Genomic DNA, 22,486 nt, shown 5'->3' on the forward strand with positions numbered 1-22,486 from the left:
GCCAGACGTGCTGTCAACAGTACGATGTCACAAGGTGGTTTCAACACTACAGCATAGCTAGCATTCCGCCACTGGAAAACAGCACAGAGAGGAGGCTGAGATCACTCTGCTGAAGGCTTAACTTCCCTCTTGCAATCAAAGGAAGATTTGGGGAGTGGGGGAGGGAGGAAGGGAAGCACTGCTCAATAGTCATCAAGAGGAAACTTGGCCACTCTCAGAGCTGCGAAGAAAAAGCTTAAAAACAAGCCAGCTACAGAATCCTGCCACAAACAAAAGTTCCCGTGATTACCATTCACGTGCGCAATCTCATAACTTTTCCTTACTTTCTTGCGAAGTCGACAAAGCACGAACCAAGTGCAGTGCAGAATCCGTGATGTACTGACGGCTGCTAACGGGACAAGGCAAAACAATAAAACATCGTGACGCAGTTGAGCTTTACAAAAAAACACATTTAATTTTAAAAAAGGCAGATAAGTTACCTGAATTGGTTTGTACCCAAGCAGCGGCATCTTTTGTGATGATAGGAGCATGGTTTTTACCAGACAACACGAGAAAACCAAGATTAAATTGTATGTGTTGCAAATGTTTCATCTACTCCTGTTTGTAGAAGTAACTGAAGTGGTTCTCATTTGGAGGAAGAGGTCTATATCCAAGAATGGAGACATCACCTACACATTTATTAGAGGAGACACCTGAATCCTTCCCCACTCAGCTTTAAAATTAAGGTTCCTGGGTAAGAACAGCGCTCTTACAGCTCCTTCAGATGCAACGTCACTGTAGCGATGAGCTATTTCATAGTAGCAACAGCCACATTTAAGGATCTGAGTATTTATAAATCATAGCTGTGGAAAAAGCTAAGCTCTGAAGTCTTATTCTACCTCCCATTTTCTCTTGAGGAGCAGAGTATATATAAGTTAATGTTTTGCATTATTTTTTCCATGAATTTCCATGTGTCTGTGTGTCATTATAAAAAATAAAACATTACCCAAGATGCAGGCACTTCAGGTTAAGCGCCTGCTCAGCTGGCCTGTGTTAAAAACGAACAACAACACACATTTCTGTTTGCAGAGTTTGCCCCACTCTGAAGGAACAACATACAGAAAGAGATAAAAATCCTCTTCTAATTTACAGAGTTTATGGAGCTGAAGAGACACTTAAAAAGGAACCATGAAAAAAATGCAGGAGACTTATAGGTTGCCGCACAGGAACTGTTAGTGGACAGACTTCCTTCTGTCTACATCAGAACGAGGAGAACAAAGACCTGTGCTGTATTTGCTTTATAGAAAGCAGATTTGGTCTTTTGCCAGTATTCGCAGAGAGAGTTTGGTGCAAGCTCCAAAAGGACTTGTGTTTGCAAACAGGCTTTTAATATCCCCAGCAAACACATCCTTGTTGTATCTCATGGATTCCTTCTCTTCTGTCCTTCTACAAGAATATCCTGGACCAAATTCTGTGGGCTGACCAGCTTCAGTGGTTCTGGGGACACGTCTTCCTGGTGTGACCAGGTTGGTGGCAAATCCCGCAAGTCCTTGGCCTCTTGGTGGTAGGTGCTTTCAGGGAAGAATCGCTGTCTGACCTTTTAACTTTGGTTCCTGATCCCCTCACGTTCCCTTCATCCATGAAGTGGCTTGAAGGAAAGGCTGCTGCAAAATAAAGGAAACTGATTGCCCTGATGCACACGTAAGGACAACCCAGAGAATGGGTTGTTGCTGAATTGTACCTCGTTATGTGCCAACCTTCCATTACAGTTTAACTATGGGTTGTTAACCACAATTAAGAGCTCACAAACCATGGGTTCTCTTCCTAGGTTGTTTGTGGTTAACAACCCATAGTTAAACAACAGTGCAGGCTTCACACATAACGACAACCCACGATTCAACAACCCACACTTTGGGTTGTCATTACATGCAATTCAGATTGTTGTTTCAAATGACTATCATGCCTAAGTCACATTAGGATATGAAGGCTCAAAACTGTTCTAGATTTTTTTCTACCCCTTCTAATTGACTGGGTAAATGGGGAGATGAGGAACTTGAATGTGGGACTTTTCTACATGCAAGGTTTCTCTCTGCTGCCAAGTTGTGCACCACAGAGCAAGTTCTCCAATAAGGAGCGCCCAAAGGCTAGAGTAAAGTCCATGGAGAAATACCGTCAAGACAGGAGCGGCTTAGGCAGGGCTGGGAGTGTTTTGAGCTTTACAGAACCAAAACTCTGCAGCACATAAAATTCCATGTACATAGATGGTGCTACATAAATAAACAGAAGACCTGAGTAAACAGAAGACCTGAGTATTAGTCTAAATACTCCTTAAGTGACAGGAGTTGTCGTCTTCCCTGTAAGTATCTCTCTGCTACTACAAACATGTAACATTTAGATTGTAAGCCTATGCGGCAGGGTCTTGCTATTTACTGTGCAATCTGTACAGCACCATGTACATTGATGGTGCTATATAAATAAATAATAAATAATAATAATAATAATAATAATAATAAAAGGTAGAGTCCTCAAGAATCCAACAGGTTGGATCCTATTGTGGGAGCTCAATTCACAAGTAGAACCATACAGGAGACGGGAATTTCCCTGCCACTTTGAAAAAAATCTCATAGAATCATAGAATAGCAGAGTTGGAAGGGGCCATCGAGTCCAACCCCCTGCTCAATGCAGGAATCCACCCTAAAGCATCCCTGACAGATGCTTGTCCAACTGCCTCTTGAAGGCCTCTAGTGTGGGAGAGCCCACAACCTCCCTAGGTAACTGATTCCACCATCGCACTGCTCTAACAGTCAGGAAGTTTTTCCTGATGTCCAGCCAGAATCTGGCTTCCTGTAACTTGAGCCCGTTATTCCGTGTCCTGCACTCTGGGAGGATCGAGAAGAGATCCTGGCCCTCCTCTGTGTGACAACCTTTGAAGTATTTGAAGAGTGCTCTCATGTCTCCCCCCAATCTTCTCTTCTCCAGGCTAAACATGCTAAACATTCTCCAGGCTCACCATGTCCCTTTTCTCTATGACTACATTTTTATCCCACCCTTTCTATAAAGAGGCCGAAGTGGCAGGTGTGATTCTTAGCCACCACACCTTTATCCTCACAACAAGCCTGGGAAGTCGAATCGGATGAGAGTGGCCAAAATCATACCCCCAACTTTGTGGCTGAAGGGGGGATTTTAACCTGGTTCTAGTCCATGGAATGGGCTACCATCAGCCCTTACCAGCATAGCCAATGGAGAGGGATCATGGGAGCTGTCGGTGAAACCAACCGACCCGTCCCGGTCTGACCCTCTGATCACCGCACCACGCCGGCTCTTCCTCTTACCTGGTGCCACGTTTTCATCCACCCACTGGAAAAAGCCGCACTGCTGGTCTCTGGGCTTGGAACAGGTGTGGAACTGGCGGCCTTTATTGGGTCCGTCTTTCAGAACTGTCCTGGTGACGGCGGGCTGCTCACACCTGCAGACGGCACCTCCTCCGCTGCCTCGCCCGTTCCCTCCTCCTGGATCGGAGCCATCACTCCAAGAGCGGCCTGGGCCCCTGTCCCCTCTATGTGAGGCGCCTGAGGGTGGAGGTGCAAAGCCCCTGGCTAGCCCGTTGCGCCTGTCGTCCGGCTGCTGGTCGGCCCACAGGAAGAAGTTGCAGCTGCCAGCGTTGCATTTATAGAACTGCCTGCCTTGGTTGGCCCCTTCTTTCCGGACCGTGAGCAGCACGGCCTCCTCTCCGCAGTTGCACACCACCGCGTCGTTCCCGCCAGTGTCGAGAAGTGCAGCGGGAGGATTCCTGAGTGCTTGGGTGGCCGGTGAGAACAGGCTCCGATGGGCCTGGTTGCCGGCCGTGGGGTGGAGGGACGGGTTGGCCTGTGAGAGGTTAGTCAGCTGGTTGGCGGGCTGCAAAGGCCTGGGCGGCCCTTGCAGGTATTTCAGATCCAGGATCTCCCTCAGGGTTTCATCGCAGCCTCCGATGCAGCCGACAAACTCCAGCGGCATCATGGCAGGGAGGCTGCCCCGCTTGAACTTCAGTTTCAGCCTGAACGAGAGAGGCGTTAGAAGTTAGCGGGGGCTTGCTCCCGCTTACAGCTGGCTCCTGGCCAAGGGATTGGTAGCTAGGGTGGAGCATTCATGGGACAACAGCACCTAGCCGCCTTGAGTACCATTCTTTGGTAGAAAGCTGGGGGTATAAATCAAATACTTTAAAAAATAGACTAGGGTGGACAAATTTGGGTGGTCTGGGGGTCAATCCACCCCACCGCCCCGTTCCCACCAGCATTGTTGTCGTGGCAAAAAGTAAGTGGGAAAGTAGCCTTCCAAGCCTTAGAATGGACATGTTTAGCTTGAAAAGAAGTCACTTTTGCCCAACCTGGGGCCTCCTTTGCAACTTGCCGCTGAATTCTGGCAGCAAACCACTATTCCTCTCCCTACTGTTTTTCGTCTGGAGGATAGAGAAGTAAATAAATAGGTGCAACAGGAGGCAATGGAGGCTGCATTGCAGGGAGGGGCCAATGTGCTGTGTGTAGCCCACGCCTGAGCTATAGGGTCTAGGTGCTCCTGTGCAGGAGGAATCCTTGCTGCTACCTTCGATCACGTTTTGGAGATCTCAGTGGGGATTCCAGAGGAATACAGGAAGGCTCTGCCGGCCAGATGGGCAACTTCCACGGGTTGGATTAGGCCCATGGGCCGAAAGTTGCCCCCGCCCTAGTCTGTATTCTGCCATCATAGTTCAAGCAGCTGCATCTATTCGCAAACTTATTTTCTAGCGACAGGTCTGAAAGGCTTACAAAGAGAACGGTCTGTCCGTTGTCTTGATGAATGTGGAAGAAGTGTGCAAGATAACATCTTCCTCAAGAAAGGAAACTTGGCCGAGCATTTAGAAGACGTGGATATTGCATTGCAAGCACCCACCCTCACCCACTGGTGGGCTTCTGACTTCAGCAGGTGCTGATGAAGACTATGGACACTGTCTAGTCCTTAGTGAGGCAACTTCCTTCCTGTAATTCTCCTGAGCGGGTGGATAGGAGCAGATGTACTCCTTCGCTGAAATGCAAGCATGCCCCTGTAATCTTCAGCTGCTATAAAAATCTACCGCTCAACACATTCCAAGTTGTGACATCAGCAGAACCCAAAGGCCTCCCTTCTCTACAAAAACACTCACCTGTGCACCGGATGGGGTTTGCACACGTCACAGACGGAGCTGTCCTTGCTAACATCCAGCACAGAATCGGGGAACCACACTGCGGTCTTACAGGTGGGATAGCCCAAGCAGCTGAGGTAAAATCTGGGGATATATATATATATATATTTTAAAAAACCATTAACAGAAACTGGCAAGAGCCGTGTAAATTTCAGGCCCTGTGAGCTGCCAAACCACACTGTCAATGTTTATAAATAGCCATCTTACAAACAAACAAGAATCAACTTCAGGGGACCAAAGGTGGTTTTATCAGCTGAAAACACAGTCATTTCCCACTCTCGCCCCACCTCTGGATGTGCTACAAATAATAATTGGCTTTATGTGCAGGGAATCCAGCAAGTATTTTTTTTGTGGACTAGCTGTGGTAGACGTCGTTGCAAAGTTGCACTGTTCGAGTCATCATCAATCCTTTCAGACACAAAAACTCATCTTGAGCTACAGCCAATAGCATGGGACCATATATTCTTGCTTTTGTCTCTAGGGCACGGATGTCTCAAGCTTTCTACTTCCAGGGCCCATTTTAGAGAGCTGAAAATTACTGAGGCCCACCAGTCACAAAATGGTGGCAGGTACAGGCAGAGTTTGGCATAACCATTTGGCAATTACTGATATCATTTTGTATTGTTAGCTAATCCCTCTTTGGAAATAGCTAAATTCTTTGCCACAGCGATTTCCTTGCAGTAGGGAGTTCCATAGATCAGCTTTCTACAACTGAAGTACAGACATTAAGAACGTAAGAAGTGCCCAGATGCTGGATCAGACCGAGGGTCCATCTAGTCCAGCACTCTGTTCACACAGTGGCCGACCAGCCATCGGCCAGGGATGAACAAGCAGGACATGGTGCAACAGCACCCTCCCGCCCATGTTCCCCAGCAACTGGTGCACACAGGCTTATTGCCTCCAATACTGGAGGTAGCACACAACCATCAGGGCTAGGAGCCATGGATAGCCTTTGCCTCCAGGAACTTATCCAACCCCCTTTTATAGCCATCCAAATTGGTGGCCATCAAAGTATCATTACTCAGCCTCCCCAAGTCAGGACAAATTTGCAGATCCAAAAAAAGAGTTTCACCCTTCCCCCCTACCCTACATGCCTCACAGTATTATTTCCTGTCATTCCGTCTCCACCTTTCACACATAACTTTGGTAAAATGCAAAACAATAGGGTCATTTTTCTCCTTTAAGTGCACCTATGTCTAGAAGGTGGCATGTCGGCCGGTTCACTAGTAAGGACGGTTTTGTGGACTTCTTTGCAAAGCTGCTGTAAGCTGGCTACCATTTAAGGGAGTGAAAAAACAAGCCGAAGGCAGGGGCGGAACCAAGGATAATCTTTGCAAAATATTATTTGTATGAAAAAGGTTTAAGGGAGGTGCCTACGCGTTTCGGACAAAAAACGTCCTTCCTGTGGGCTTATCCAACAAGGTCTTTACAGTCGTTTGCTCGATGAAATCATTTCCCTTCTCTTACCATTTAAGGGGTCAGGTTGCGCTCTTTCTCTCCTTCCCCCTCTTTCACACACACACACACAAAAACTCACCCTCCATTCTTCTTGGTCTTCAAGACCATGTCGCTGTTGCACTGTGGACATTTCCTAACGGGATCTGGCATTGCTGGATAGGTTTCTTCTTGCTGTGCGACCTGGTTCATTTCCCCAAAATACTGAGACAGCGCCTCATCCAGCCTGTAAAAACAGACAGATAAAGCACTGCGTCAAGTATTCTGCTCGGAGGATTAGTGGATTCTAAATATTTGCACAGAAAACACAACAAGCAATTTAGCATTAGTTCCAGCAGGAAAAATTGAAGAGGTCATACTCTAGATCGGGGATTGGGAAATCTGTGGCGTTCCTGAGGTTGCTAGACTACAACTCCCATCATCCCTCGCTGGGATGATGGGAGTTGGAGTCCAAGAACACCTGAATGGCTACAGGTTCTGTATCCCTGCTGTAGTAGAGGAGGTGATGCAGAAAGGAAGAAAGCCAGAACAAAAACAAACAAAAAGAGAACAATAAAGAGAGAAATAGAAAAAGAAATGAAATGAAAGAGTAAAATCAAGAGTCTGCTTTGGCAATGAGTGAAGTCAGTGAGCTAAGTGGACCAGGTAGGTTTCCCATGAGCAGGGAGAGAAGAATGTAGAACGCAATTCTTTTTCTTTAGAGGTCAAAAAGCAAAGCAATTCAAGAGACAGCAATTGGTGCGCCCACGTTACGACACAAAAGCACAACCGAATACAAGACCTAATTGGTGCATAACCACGAGCCACTCCCAGCGAATGGCAATTGTCACGAACAGAATGGGAGAGGTCAGCTCAGTTGTTCTTTAGGCATTTAGTTACACAACCGTTGCGTAAGTAAATGCCTAAAGAAGAGCAATCACGCCCTGTGATGAGCCAGACGGTCCCAGTCTATGCAGTGAGTTCCATGACACATACAGGCGATAAAGGCTGGTCTATTCCGGCAGGCCTATCCAGTGAAATTTTAGAATGTTTTAAGGATGTTTTAAAGATGTTTTAATCACGTGCGGTATGTTTTTAATCACTTTTTAACGTGTATTTTATATCATGTTTTTATACGGTTTGTTTTATACTTTGAATGGTTTTAGTTTTTGTGAACCGCCCAGGGAGCTTTGTCTATAAAAATGCAATCAATCAATAAAAATAATATTTTGCATTTTCAAAATGCATATTCCCATTTTACAGACGAGGAAACAAGGCCAAGAGTGATTTAGCCATGAATCCACAGGGAGAGGAAGGCTTTGATCCCACATTTGTGCACATTTAGAATGCGCACACCCCCATATCTCTATCCGCTGGAACCGCAATATGAATAAAAGCAACGGCGTTCAAGCAGTGAGCTGTGGAGCTCAGACATCTCTCTTGGCTCAGGTGCTGCAGCATCCCGAGAAAGAACTCTCCATACTCACTTCTTCGCCTTCTCCACAGCTTCTATGAAGACTTGTTTGTATTTCTGGACCTGCTCTCTCAGCACGAGCGATCTGTCTTTCTTCCCCTCGCAAATCAGCTTCAGGTCACTCTCCAGTTCAGCTCGGAGGTCGGGCTTGGACATCTCATAGCCCATGGAATCGTAGCCTGGGAGAGAGAGACACCTTGCAGTGAGGGGAAGGATCCACAGTGGCAGGAGACCAAGCCTGCCTGGAAGTGCCATCCTTACCTTCTACCAGCCCCATGCCCAGGTGTCCCGGAAGGAACCTCTGGTCTGGAGTGAGACCCACATACATGCGGGACTTGATGGTCTCGATGTGTTCCGCGTGGGTGGCATCGGTGCCTGAAAGAAATCATTTCCGTTAGGTCCCACAAGCAGAGAGAGGCCTCGCCGCTACATTTAAATTCTGCCTTTCCTCCAAGGAGCCCAAGATGGCGAACGTGATCTTTCTGCGCTCCCTCTTTATCCTCACAACCACCACCCTGTGAGGTTGTTTTGCTGGGGGGTGGACTCGATGGCCTTCTAGGCCCCTTCCAACGCTACTATTCTGTAATTCTAGATTGGGCTGAGAGTCTCTGACTGGCCCAAAGTCACCCAGTGAGCTTCCATGGCTGAGCAGTGAGTAGAACCGGAGTCTCCTCACTCCTAGTCCATTGCTCTAACCACTACACATACTACCTCTCCCATTACTTCACACAGCAGCATTCACTGCACACAGTAGAAGGCAAGTAGTGGGTTTGTGGGTTACAACCATAAAATAGGGGTGGGTAACACGTGGCCCTCTGAATGTTGTTGGACTTCGACTCCAAAACATAGCACATTATCGCTCAGGAGAAAAGTGAGCTCATATTGCTGTACGAAGTGCCCTGATGAAGGACTCTACACAGTCTGAAACATGTAGGCTATAATAAATCTTTTTGGACATACTCCAGGTTCCACCCTTCGCCTTTTTTGTTCCTTCGTTATTTGGGGTCCCCTCCTTACCGGCTACTTTCTGTACCTGTTGCTCACCAATCTCCTGAAAATCCACCCTGCCTTTTCCATTTACTAACCTCCCACTGCCCTATTTTACCACTAGAGCATACATTCTACAGAACACTTCCTGACTGGGCAATTCTCACTGACGGGGAACCCAAAGGCAGACGATCACATGTTCAGCTACTTTTTAGACAGCATGGAAGTGCCGGTGCCTCTTAATACATGCGCATCTCCAGTAGGCTGCCTGCACGGAACTGACCGATGCCATGTTTCTCCATGAGGGAAATGAGATCCGCTTCTGTAAGCAACTGGGGTGGGCTGGTCTCTCCATCAACCATCTCCACTGTGGTGGGTTGGAAACGACATCCCCTCTCATACACGGGGATAACCTGTGGAATGGGATTGGGGCAGGGGGAGAGAGAACAATACAATGAGGGACGGTTACAATGTTTAGGACTTTTGAGAATAAGGGGGGGAAAGGGGGAGAAATATGATAAAAGTTTATAAAGTCATGCCTAGTGTGGGCAAAGCGGATAGGGAGGTCATCCGATGGAGTTGAATGGTGGGAAATTCAGGGCAGACAAAAGCAAGTCCTTCTTCACGCAGCACACACTTAAACTATGGAATTTGCTACCACAAGACGTGGTGAGGGCCACTGTGGCGATACCCACCTTTCTGCCCCTTAGGTATGTCTGGATTTGTATGTCAAGCGAGTGCGGAATGTTTGACTGAGTGGGCGTGGCTAGTGATGCGGTGAGAGAGGGGGAGGGGGAGTATAAATAGGTTGGCTGAGGGGATTGTGGGTTAGTTTGTTTGGTTTTAGTCTGGGAGTTTTAGTCTGGCTTGTGCTTCATGAGAGTGTTTGGTGTGTGAGGAGTGAGAAGAGATAGGATGTTAAGGGACTTGGGATTGTTGTTTTAAATATAAAAATAAGCAGGTTTGATCTGAAATTGAAACACCAAAGATCTGTTTAATTTTAATAAACTTTACTTTGTGTTCAGCTCGGATTTATTACCTGCTATGTTACACAGTGTAAAAGCATCTAACATACACCTGCAGTTCAGTACCTCAACAATAGAACCGATTTGCCCAAACCCTTTTCCTTGTTCCCTCACATATAGGGGAGAGGTTGTGTTGTTTTTACCCTTTCCTCAGGCTTTTCAAGAGGTGGCGCTTGGCTTGGGAAGGGCGTGCCAGGCAAGGCCTTCTGTGTGAGGTCAGTGCCGTCTCAGCCACCAACTTGGACAGCTTTAAAAGCAGGTAAGACAAATTCACGGAGTATAAGGGTAGCATCTAATGTTAGTCCTACTTAGAGTACACCGGTTGGAATAAATCGATCTTCGCTATGCCGTTCAAGGAGTCTAATCTAAGCAAGACTAACACTGGACATTACCCTGTCATTAGCTGTTTGTCATGAAGGCTCCATGCTACCTCCAGGATTGGATGCAGCATTTTCCTGCATGCCGTTCCCTGGGAACAGCAACAAGGATGTCACCTTCATGCTGTGCTTGTGGGCTACCCAAAGGCCTCTGCGAGAGACAGGATGCAGAGCGAGACAAGCCTTTGGTTCTGATCCGGCAGGGCTCTTTTTATGTTCTTGTTCTCGAGTGAAGCGTAGATCTGAGAAGCTGGCTTCAAATAAACTAAACTCAGCCTGTTTTGATGCATGAGGCAGAGGTGCAATAGCGGAAGGGGGCAATAGGGTCTTAGGCTGGTCACTTCTGAGCAGTGAGATGTGTGTCAATTTCATGTCAGTTTCTGACACTCCAGCCCAAACCTTGTCCAAAACAGAGTTGCTTTTGAATGACACATACCAGTTTAAAATACATACATAAATCTGAGGCACTGAGATTACCTATAAGTGCCCTCCTGAATCAAACCAATCACGGCTGACAATGTTGGGTGGCCCAATCGCAAGGCCCTTTTATCTTTAAGTTAACTGGAGGGGGGAGATTTTGCCTAGAGGAAGTCAGTTGCTTACCTCTAAATTAAATCCAAACAGATCCAACAAACCATCTTATTGTCTGCAGGCACAAAGGATCATGTGTTCTCACCTTATCACTCCACTTCTCGTAAGGATAGACATCTAAGTAATTCCTGGCCAGGATCATCAGCCCGTGAGCAACGAAGCGCTCATTAGCAATGTCAATCTCCACTGTCGTTTCCTGCCCTTTAGCATCTTGGGAACAGCAGGCCAGAAAATGGCGTACAATGAATTCGTACAGCCGCTGGTCGTTCCCCTAACAGTGCGCAAAGGAAAATATGTCGAGAGTGAATGACAGCTGAAGGAAAGAAAGGTTTGTGTTTCAAGTGTGAGAGACAGTTTCAGGAGTGGAAACAGGGATATATAATACACTACGATGCTTTAAAGTGGATTCCTGCATTGAGCAGGGGGTTGGACTCGATGGCCTTAGAGGCCCCTTCCAGCTCTACGATTCCATGATTCTAAGAAACAAAAGCAGCACAGTGGTGCAACCACAGAGAAAAGAGCGTGCCCAGTCACATGGACTCACCTGCAAATTACCCACGTATTTTGTAGGATGAATGGGGGGGTGAGCCTGATCGGATTTATTTCCATTACGCGGGGTCGGCCCACCCTCGTCTAGGATCCTTTGTGCAAAGGCTCCCCAGTGGGGGTCTTGGGTCTGAAGCTGCACCAAACTGGGGAGGTTTAAGTCTTTTGGAAAGACGTTGGTCTCTGTTCGAGGGTAACTTATGTACCTTAAAAATAAGATTAATAAGATAATTAAAAATAAGATAATTATTAAGATCATCTACAGGGGCCCTTCTCCGTGAGCCCCTGTCAAAGGAAGTGAGGCAGGTGGCTACTAGGAGGAGGGCTTTCTCCGCTGTGGCACCCCGGTTGTGGAACGAGCTCCCCAGAGAGGTCCGCCTGGCGCCTACACTGTACTGCTTTCGTCGCCAGCTGAAGACCTTTTTATTCACTCAGTATTTTAACACTTAATTTTAACTCAAATTTAAATTTTACTGTTTTAACTCTGTATTTTAATCTTATATCAACTTTGCTGTGTGGTTTTATCCTGGTTGCGCTTTTTATACTGTATTTCATAATTGTGTTTTAAACTGTTGGGTGTTTTACTGTGGTTTTAATTTTCGTGAACCGCCCAGAGAGCTTCGGCTATTGGGCGGTATAAAAATGTAATAAATAAATAAATAAATAAAAATAAATAATTTTTGTGAACCGCCCAGAGAGCTTCGGCTATTGGGCGGTATAAAAATGTAATAAATAAATGAATAAATAAAATAAAGATTAAAAAAATCTAACATGAATTCATTAAATAAATCCACACCCAATGTTGTAAAAACACTACATATTTCTAGCCACATTTGCAGCTTACCCCATCTCTAAAGGCACGGGGAGAATATTAAAATTCGACAAAACACCTATTACAGCATTGAAATACCAATACCAGTATTAAAATTTGCCGACAAGGACTTGCATGTGATCCTGATCAGTCACTCATCTCCCACCGCAACTGTTTCTGAAAAGACTGACCTGAATGTTGCTCATTTTATACCACTAATGCAGACAAAGAAGAACGGTGGTTCTTACCCCTGAGTGTAGAGCTTCTCAGCGATCTTCATGGTTTCTTTGGCGTTTATTTTCAGCTTACGAGAGGCCAACTTCTCAAGTTCCTGTATCAGAGGGGAATAAGGAAAAATACACCCGATCACTGCATCATCCTAAAGAAAACGGCCTCCCCACCACATCCCATAAAATAAGCAGGGCTACTAGCTTTGGCAGGGCCGTGCCACTATTTAAATTCTAGCACACCCATCCAACCCTTGAAATCCGTAACGCCGGCGTCTGTTTCCAGGCCTCCAATATGCAGGGCTCCGAGAGCTTTTCACACTTGAGACACTTCCCTCTCTCTCTTGTACTCTCTACCTAATATTTCATGAGTTCCCAAAGTTAAAGAATTTGGAGGCTTGGATTAAAGAACTTAGATCTTTTATCTCTTCTCCCCCGCTTTCTCTTCCCTCTCGCCATCCAGCTAGCTAGCTCAGCCTTCCTCAACCTGGGGCGCTCCAGATGTGTTGGACTGCAACTCCCAGAATGCCCCAGCCAGAGCTGGCTGGGGCATTCTGGGAGTTGCAGTCCAACACATCTGGAGCGCCCCAGGTTGAGGAAGGCTGAGCTAGATAGATACAATTTCCTGAGAACACTTGGCCTTTAATCCTTTTTGTGGAGCCTCTTTCCCTGAGGCTTCCTAAAAGATGATATATTAGGAATACTGACTCAGTGCAGGGGCTTGGGTTGCAAGACCTTTTAGTATATTCTAATTTCAGGATCACCTATTCCTAAACATACCACAGTATCCAATGGCAGAGGCCTCCATTTACTCTTCGGTCTGCTCCCAACCTCCATGATTGTGGCCACCGGATCCTAAAAGCAAAAACAAGCAGCAAGAGAGGCTATACAGAGGCCCTGGGATGTTAAACAGTCATGGACTGGGCTGTGCAGTCTCCTACCTCCATACACATCTGGTAGAGAACGAGGCATGCTGTGTGGTTGAAGAGACGGTTCCTCTTCCAGTTGAAGTCCACGGTGCCTTCCTCGTGGTCGTGGGTCACTACAGAGAGAAGACAGATCACTATAACAGGAGAAGCGCAGAGTTCAGAATTAGGAAATGGATATGCAAGTTTCACTTGTGGATAAAGCAAGCTCCTATCTCCTATGGTCACAGACAAAGGTTTGACAATGCAGACCATTTTTGCATTTTTTTTAATGTACGTTTTACACTTAAAGTATTTTAACTCCAGCATTTGATATTTTGAAAGGCACCTTTAATTTTGTAGAATGCCTCAGGAACAAAGGCTTGAATGGCTTTAAATCTTTCCACCACAAACCCCAGTGTTGGAAACTGACAGCTCCCGTAGCTGATCAGCTGTTCTGCTAACACATCAGGGAAGATCTTTTGGAGTCTCATCGTCTGGAATCGGGTAAAGGCAGCACCTGGATGAACAAGGAGAGAAAATAAAGGTTAATATTAAAGCTAAGCTGCTGTGCATCCGTCCATTTTGGAGATGCAAGAGTTACTGAAGAGGTCAATGACAGCGTCACTTCTGGATACCCTGTGAAATCTTCCTGGACTCTTCAGAAGCTTTTTTAGAGTTTTTAAAAAAAGGGGGGGGGAAGTATAGCAAATGATGCACTGGCTTAGAAACCAGAAAAGAAATAAAAACAGAAAGCTCACAATTTTTGGAAATTCAACTAGTGCCGATCAAACACCAGCTCTTTGGGTGACCTGATTCAACAATACGCTAGAAGACTCTTGACATAAGACTTATGCTACAAAATCTATTTCAAGTCATATCATTCTATTCAGTGTCCCGAGGATTTTATACAGGAGCCTTCCCTGACATTGTGCCTTCAAGATGTATTGGACTACAGCTCCCAGAATCCCCCAGCCAGCTCTGCTGTTTGAGGGATTCTGGGAGCTGTAGTCGAACGCATCTGGAAGGCGCTAGGTTTGGTAAGGCTGTTAAACAGCATGAAGGTGTCCATAAATACATCTCTACCATTTGCTCTCATACCTATCCTGAGATCCAATTCTTGCCGGACCTCCACAGCATCGCTAACGTTCTGATCAGGCTGAGTGAGGTTCTCGCAAGCAGCTCTTATGGCACGAGGCGTGATCTCGGAGAAGCGGGCTCGGAACACCTGGAGGCTTGGCTTTACTGCCCACCAAAAAGAGATTCAAGGCAGATTTAGATGGAAGAAGCGACATGACTGAAGAATAAGCATCAATAGCAACCCAGCAATCCAAAGAGCATGACTGACACCCGTACATCACAGTTAGCATTAAGAAGAAGGTGTTCTTAAGACAATTTAAGAGGTCACAATGAGAGGTAGGAAAGGAAATGTCCTCAGGTGTGTTGTGCTCAAAGCTGAATGGATCAGCAAACTGTGGTCAGTGGCCCACCACTGGTCCAGATAGTCCACAAGACCACGACAAGAATAACAAGTCAGTGTTGAAGATCATTACCAGGAGAAACTATTCAAGAACATGAGAAGAGTCATGGTGGGTCAGTCCAAGGGTCCATCTAGTCCAGCATTCTGGACAACTAACAGCAGGGTCAGATCATTAGGCATCCTATTCTCTGCTGGTTGTAAGGGAAAAGCTGTAAGGATTGCATCCAACACCTCTGCAGAAGCATCTCGAGAGCACATGAGAACCAACTCGGAGTACGAAGAGGAAAAGGGCGAAGCCATGGGGGAGTTACCAAGGTTTCAGGAGATAAGCTGTAACCTGAAGTGCTATTGATCTGACCGACTTGCATAATAAAGGCTATTTACTTGTATTATTTATTTATTTATTTATTTATTACATTTTTATACCGCCCAATAGCCGAAGCTCTCTGGGCGGTTCACAAAAATTAAAACCATCATAAAACAACCAACAGGTTAAAAACACAAATACAAAATACAATATAAAAAGCACAACCAGGATAAAACCACGCAGCAAAATTGATATAAGGTTAAAATACAGAGTTAAAACAGTATAATTTAAATTTAAGTTAAAATTAAGTGTTAAAATACTGAGTGAATAAAAAGGTCTTCAGCTGGCGACGAAAGGAGTACAGTGTAGGCGCCAGGCGGACCTCTCTGGGGAGCTCATTCCACAACCGGGGTTCCACAGCGGAGAAAGCCCTCCTCCTAGTAGCCACCTGCCTCACTTCCTTTGGCAGGGGCTCACGGAGAAAGACCCCTGTAGATGATCTTAAGGTCCGGGTAGGTACATATGGGAGGAGGCGTTCCTTCAAATAACTTGTATACACTTGTGTACACAAGTATACACTTGTATAATAAAGGCTATTTACTAAGAGATGGAATTTGTTGTTTGGTTGCAACGCAACAATCAAGTGTAGATTACAACTTGGAAGATTTTGCTTTAAGAGGTATGGTTGGTCTATACCTCACTGGCCAGAATTTCTATTCTGGGGGCATCAGTTTAGGATTGCGAGCTCTGACAACAGGCCTCCTGCCCACCTGCCAATCCTACGCACCTGCTTTGCAAACGTGAATTATTTCGAAGCCAATGTTCTCTCCTTCGCGGTCACAATCTGTCCAGATCACCAGAGCCTGGCACTGCGCTGCTTCTCGTTCAAGGGTTCGCTGGAATGAGTAACAGCACAAGTCGAGGGAGCACAAAAGCAAGCCACCTACAGCGCAGCTGAATTTAATCACTGCCTGACCCCTAAGCAGCAGGTGGTGAGAACATAAACACATCTCTACAGGAACAGATAAGCCATGCTGCCCCAGAGATGCTCCAGCCTTGTGTCCAAAACATGGATCAGGGCATCAACTGGCACTCGAGAAAAAAACTCCTCAAGCAACAAAGTATGTATGGAATGTCACATCTGGCAGAGGCCCACACACAGACTAGAGACCTGGTGGGTCCTTCCAGGTGAGACTTTCCACTACTCTGTAATTTTTCTCCCGCTTGAGCACCTAGTTGCAGAGAGGAATGCAACTGGAAGATGTTATCCCAGGTAAGCTGTTCAAATGGAGATTGTGCAGAGGGAAATGGATAAAGGATAACACGTTGCCCATAATACCATCAGTAAGCCTTGTAGCAGTGCACACCTTAATGTCTATGTAGTTTTCGGGGCAGAATTTCTCAATTTCAGCATCAAAGAGGAAAAGCGGGTTGCAGCTGTGCCTGGAGAAGAGTATAAACAGCAAGATTAAGGTAAAAAGAGACCAGATAAAAACAAAAAACAAGTAATAAAGGACTGTTTCCTAGATTTTTCTAAGATACAGGTGACCATTTCTGATCGTTTTTTCCTCAAATTCTCAGTGTAAACACAACTATCCTCAGGGATCTGCCAATACATACCATTTTCGAAAAGGCAACTTAAAGTCATGAGTCAACAAGTGTCCAGACACAGACGTCATTACCACATTTACATTCTGCAGAAGACAGAGTAAACAGGATTATCCTCAGCAAAAGCCTCTCTGCCCAAAATATCAAGCAATCTGTTATAAACTATTCTGTGTACCATTTGATTTGGCTTCTAAAGAAGAACCTGAAATATTTTCTGAATCCAGATCGTGCCTGTTTATATGGCCTAGTTTCTACCCTTCACAAGTTCAAGGAAAACATATGACAAAGTTATCACTGGTGTCTACTCAGAAGCTGGAGGGCGTCTGAGGAAATCAGAGAAAATATCTCTGGTTCTTCTTTAGGAAGCCAGATTCAACAATCTTGGTTCCAGGAATGGCCAGTCAAATGCATCTGGGATGCCCACAAGCAAAGCACGAAGTCCAATTCACCTGTGCTTGTCCCAAGCACCTAGTTCTCAAAGGTATGCTACCTCTGGACATGGAGGTTCCATTGAGCCACCAAGGCTGGTAACTATTGTGATTTGAGAATTGGGCTTCGACAGCTGCCTTCTCATCTGCTCTTTCTCCCACGTCACAGCCTCTTGTCCCAACCCCCCCCCTTATCTTTTTGCTTCAACAAGTTTTCATTAAACTTTCTCTTCCCTCATCTGAATCTGTTATTTGAACGCTATAGTCAAAAATGGATGATATTGCCAGCTCTTTAGTCTCATGTTTCCCATCTAGACAGATGTTGAAAAACACTCATGCAGCCCCATTTTAAATGTAAGCATTTGTTTATATAGATATTAATACTGATATGACTACTGTAATATTGCTATTAAATTTTCAGATACACACACACACAGTGTATACATGTATGTATAACAGATAATAGTAAAGGTTAGTTTGACACGTACCTGACCAAACAGGTGATATTGGCATTCATATATCTTGTTGAATTTGGAAAACCCTTCTCTCTAAAAAGAGAAAAAGAAACAATCCTGGCTTATAAGAAACTGCAGATCCCCAACAAATTAAATCAGTACATGGCTAAACCAATAAGGTATGTTGTAAAGATTTGTGACAGGTACCTTTCAGGTGAGGGTTATCACGCTTATAATACAGTGATCTAGTCCCTGATTCTGCCTATATTCATTCATACCTGTACCTGTTTCAGTACAGATACTTTTGAATTCATAATAAACGCATCTTTTGCTATGTGTGCATGCGTTGAGAAACATAGGCTGCTTACTTGTAATGATAGTTCTTTGAGTGGTCATCTGTGCATTCACACATATGGGCTCTGAGATTTCACGCAGGCACAGAGCCCATATGTGTGATGCACAGAGACCATGAAGAAGAACTGACTGCCTTCCAGAAAAATCTATGTGGCTGGAATCAGTGCAAGTGAGACACTATGCTCAGGTTGGATACAAATGCTTTCCATATGAGAACTGGGCTCGTCTGAAGCAACCCTCAGCAAAGAATGAGAATGGACCACCTTAGGTTCATGTCAGTGTGTGAATCTCCTATATATTTCATTAGTTGTAAGAAAGTGCAAAAGCTGGGTTGCAGTTAAACCTCAAAAAAACCAAGATTATGGCAACCAGCTTGATTGGTAACTGGCAAATAGAGGTAGAAAACGTGGAAGCAGTGCAAGACTTTGTATTTCTGGGCGCAAAGATTACTGCAGACGCTGACTGCAGCCAGGAAATCAGAAGACGTTTACTTCTTGGGAGGACAGCAATGACAAATCTTGATAAAATAGTTAAGAGCAGAGACACCACACTGACAACAAAGGTCCGCATAGTTAAAGCAATGGTATTCCCCGTAGTAACCTATGGCTGTGAGAGCTGGACCATAAGGAAGGCTGAGCGAAGGAAGATAGTTGCTTTTGAACTGTGGTGTTGGAGGAAAATGCTGAGAGTGCCTTGGACCGCAAGAAGATCAAACCAGTCCATACTCCAGGAAATAAAGCCAGACTGCTCACTTGAGGGAATGGTATTAAAGGCAAAACTGAAGTACTTTGGCCACATAATGAGAAGACAGGATACCCTGGAGAAGATGCTGATGCTAGGGAAAGTGGAAGGCAAAAGGAAGAGGGGCCAACCAAGGGCAAGATGGAGGGATGATATTCTGGAGGTGACAGACTTGACCTTGGGGGAGCTAGGGGTGGCAACGCCGACAGAAAGCTCTGGCGTGGGCTGGTCCATGAAGTCACGAAGAGTCGGAAGCGATTGAACGAATGAACAACAAACAACTGTACAACCTTGCAGGTTTAGGATTCTTTTGAGGGAGGGACCAGCATTAAACCCACTGAGAGTGTGTTTAAAGTTAATTTTATTTATTTCATTTATATCCCCCATTTTTTCCTCCTTAAGGAACCCAAGGCGGCAAACGTAATCCTCCACCTCTCCGTTTTATCATCACAGCAACAACAACCCTGTGAGGTAGGCTGGGCTGGAAGTCACCCAGTGTGCTTCCATGGCCTAGTGGGTACTAGAAGCTGGATCTCCCAACTCTCTGTCCAACACCCTAGTCCAGAGCTTTCCAAACTGTGTGTCGCGACACGTTAGTGTGTCAGCTGCAGTGTGTAGGTGTGTCACACGAACGTAACGAGAAACCTCTGAGTCTATGTGAAATAAGCAATACCAACTTGCATGCATTTTTATGCAGCAAAGGTGCCGATTAGTATGGTGCACTAGTATATTCCCCTTCTGTCGTATCCGTGTATGCACACCACGGTCGAGGGATCATACAGGGACTGCGCATGCGCAGTATGCATAATCGGGTCAAAACAGCTGATTCTGCATCACTTCCGGTGACGCAGCTGCACCTGAAGTGACGCATTCGAGAAATTCTATGGGTCCAGTTTTTTGATAGAACACCGTCTCAACCGCCGCTCGATCGCAGCTCAACAAAATTGGTTCAATGTGAAAAGTCTTGGAAATGTGTGTTATTATCTTGCAAATCATATATTTTTAAAAATATAAATGAAAGGTTTTCATGAGATATGTTGTGTCCCCAGACATTTCGTTATTACAATTTATGTATGTGTCCGTATCTCTTATAAGAAATATATTTGTCAAGAAATACTTTTGTAAGCCGCCGTGAGAGCCTTTTCTGGCTGAATGGCGGCATAAAAATCCTTAAATAAATAAATAAAAATAAAAATAAGGGGTTAGTTTAACCTCCGGTTTGCTTTTAAAACTGAATTACTGTGTCGCGAAATGACGCATGTCTAAAAAGTGTGTCACCAACATGAAAAGTTTGGAAAGCTCTGCCCTAGCCACTATACCACACTGGCTCTCTTAACCATCTGCCAGGGATGTTTTAAGGTGGATTCCTGCATTGAGCAGGGGGTTGGACTCGATGGACTTATAGGCCCCTTCCAACTCTACTATTTTATGATTCTATGAATTGATGTTGTATAATGTATTTTAAATCTCTTGATACTCCCCTCCCACCAAGCTTTTGGGACAAAGCAAGTCTCAACTCAAATAAACAAACAAATGATAGAGACATTATATATTCTCCTACCCTCCTCATCCTGCTGTTAGAAAGGATGTCTGCAATCCCCTTGGCAGCATCGTTTTTCTCTGCCACACAGAGAACCTTCTGGATGTTTCGGAACGTCATGCCTTCAGCAGCCTGAGAAAAGCAAAGTTTCCAGGACTGGGAGAATAACCTGACTCCACAGCAAGTAAACAATCTGGTCTGTCCGATCATGCTGAGTGCTGGGGACGATTCCCAGCCTGCCAAGGCATAGTGGAGGTTTCTTTGGAATGGTGCTTTATATTCCTATATTCCTCTGTTTGCAGCCTTCATGGAAACAATGGAAAGGGCAGCAAAAGTCGGGCATGAAAAGACTAAAACTCAGCTCTGGGTACAGAAGACGGCAGTTCACTTGCCAAACATGAAACATTAAAGGCTGCACACCTCCAGGTGTTCTGATCTCTACAGCTTTCCATTTGTTACAAAGGTGAATGCATGAGGGACCGAGTCCTTTGACAACCAAGGACGGCCGGAGCAAACAGCAGCCAGATCCTTGCTTTTCATCAGGAGACGATCAACCGGCGTAAGTCATATCACAGCATGGAAGATTAAAACCAGAACCAGACGGCATGCACCTCGGTATCTAAGAAAGAGGAAATCTGTTTCACCACTCGCCCTATCGAGGTGCAACGCGGATCCCCCTCTCCAGATCTTACTCCAGGTGCAAAAGCCCACCAAGCTCTGGCTACACATAACCCAAGCGGCTTCCTGACCAGCCCCAATGCCGGCGTGTCCCGTTCTACCTCACCCCCAAACTTAGCAACACTTCCTCTGTATTATCTCTACACCCACCTCACACCTGCTTGGCCTCAGTCCTCGGGGGGGCCTTTTGTATCGCTCCGCACACGTTGCTGTACTCCTCCACCCTTTTCTTCCTTTTTTTTTAAATCTACCCCTAAAAACAGCTTTACCCCCACCTTTTTATTCCCACCTTCAGCCCCCCCAACACACACACCATTTTTGGCTTTTTTTTAACTCTCTCCTGCCTAACCAGTCCTATTTCACCACTCTTTCTCCCTGCCCACCCCCACCCCAGATATCAATCCTATTCCTGCCTTTTCTCCCCAGCCTCTAATCCAGCTGCCACTCAACTTCTCCTTTATTGCATCCTAAAAAAGGCCAGGCCTTTTCCAACTTGTTTGTCCCCCTGGTCTTCTTTTTCATGCTCCCCCCTCCAAAAAAACCCTTCCCCCCCACACACACCTCAGCTGTCACTTTTCTCTGCCTGCTCCTCACCCCTCTGGCCTTCTATTCGCCCCCCCCCCGACTCCCTTTGAGTGCTTCACACAGACTAGAGGCGCCCCTCCCCCTCTGCTTGGACCCCCCCCGGCCTGTTCTCTCCTCTATTGCACCCCCTTTTTCTTCCTCAGAGCCCCCCCTCCCTGACTTCACCTCAGCCCGGGGGCTCCTCCCGCCCCCCTCTCTTTCTTGAAGCGACCCCCCGCCCCAGCCCCAGCTTCTCTGTCCCCCTCCCTTCTCCACAGACTCGTCTTTTCCCGCGCGCCAACCGTATTCCGCGCCAGGCACCGTCGTAAACGCCAGAAGCGAAGGCGATTGGCGGGCGGGAGCTGGGTTTGTTTACCATTTCGCTCGCTTTACGGCTTGACGTGAACTGGCGGAGGAAAGAAAAGAAAAAGGTACTCGAAAGAGGCGGCCGAGTGGGGCGCTGGCGCCTGTCAAAACTACAACCCCCAGAATACCCCGCGGCAGTGACGTACTACGGAGATTAAATCAAAACCTATAAAAATGTTTGTTTTAATCTTATTTTCGGGTATGACTGATTGAATAGATATCTTCTTGATTTTACTATCTTGTCGTACAAAAAAAAAAGTCAAAAAAAAAAAGGTGAGGGGACAGGTTAGAAAGAATAGGCGGGAACTACAACCCCCAGAGTGCCCTGAGGTTACTTCATATATTACTTCATTTTAATTTATATATTTATTTCAATATATATATATATATATATATATATATATTTATATAT

The 22,486-nt window shown here is 45.7% G+C and overlaps 1 protein-coding gene across 2 annotated transcripts; it reads right to left on the minus strand.

Moving 5' to 3' along the window:
- Positions 1 to 428: 428 nt before the first annotated feature.
- On the minus strand, positions 429 to 21,211 carry TOP3A (DNA topoisomerase III alpha). Of its 2 annotated transcripts, none has more exons than XM_063143668.1 (19): positions 20,488 to 21,211; positions 17,865 to 17,924; positions 16,961 to 17,034; positions 16,708 to 16,783; positions 16,128 to 16,236; positions 14,655 to 14,798; positions 13,903 to 14,073; positions 13,590 to 13,690; positions 13,429 to 13,503; positions 12,670 to 12,752; positions 11,609 to 11,816; positions 11,150 to 11,335; positions 9,355 to 9,484; positions 8,346 to 8,459; positions 8,098 to 8,263; positions 6,714 to 6,857; positions 5,138 to 5,260; positions 3,312 to 4,015; positions 429 to 1,640 (listed from the first exon to the last, which is right to left on the minus strand). In XM_063143668.1, the coding sequence occupies exons 1-19, from the start codon at positions 20,674 to 20,676 to the stop codon at positions 1,468 to 1,470; spliced, it is 3,030 nt and encodes a 1,009-aa protein (XP_062999738.1). In that variant the 5' UTR covers positions 20,677 to 21,211; the 3' UTR covers positions 429 to 1,467. The 2 variants fall into 2 exon arrangements, with proteins under 2 accessions (XP_062999738.1, XP_062999737.1); XM_063143667.1 differs by having other exon boundaries at positions 429 to 1,643; positions 20,488 to 21,210.
- Positions 21,212 to 22,486: the final 1,275 nt, after the last annotated feature.

Source organism: Elgaria multicarinata, chromosome 17 (genome assembly GCF_023053635.1).
Source record: "Elgaria multicarinata webbii isolate HBS135686 ecotype San Diego chromosome 17, rElgMul1.1.pri, whole genome shotgun sequence".
Lineage (NCBI taxonomy): Eukaryota > Metazoa > Chordata > Lepidosauria > Squamata > Anguidae > Elgaria > Elgaria multicarinata.

Coding starts and splice junctions, on each gene's coding strand:
- TOP3A (XM_063143667.1), bottom strand. CDS start 20,676: ATGATCGGACAGACCAGATTGTTTACTTGCTGTGGAGTCAGGTTATTC. Junction 16,784..16,960: donor AAGTTGCCTTTTCGAAAATG/GTATGTATTGGC, acceptor ACTCTTCTCCAG/GCACAGCTGCAACCCGCTTT. Junction 14,074..14,654: donor AGAATTGGATCTCAGGATAG/GTATGAGAGCAA, acceptor TTGTTCATCCAG/GTGCTGCCTTTACCCGATTC.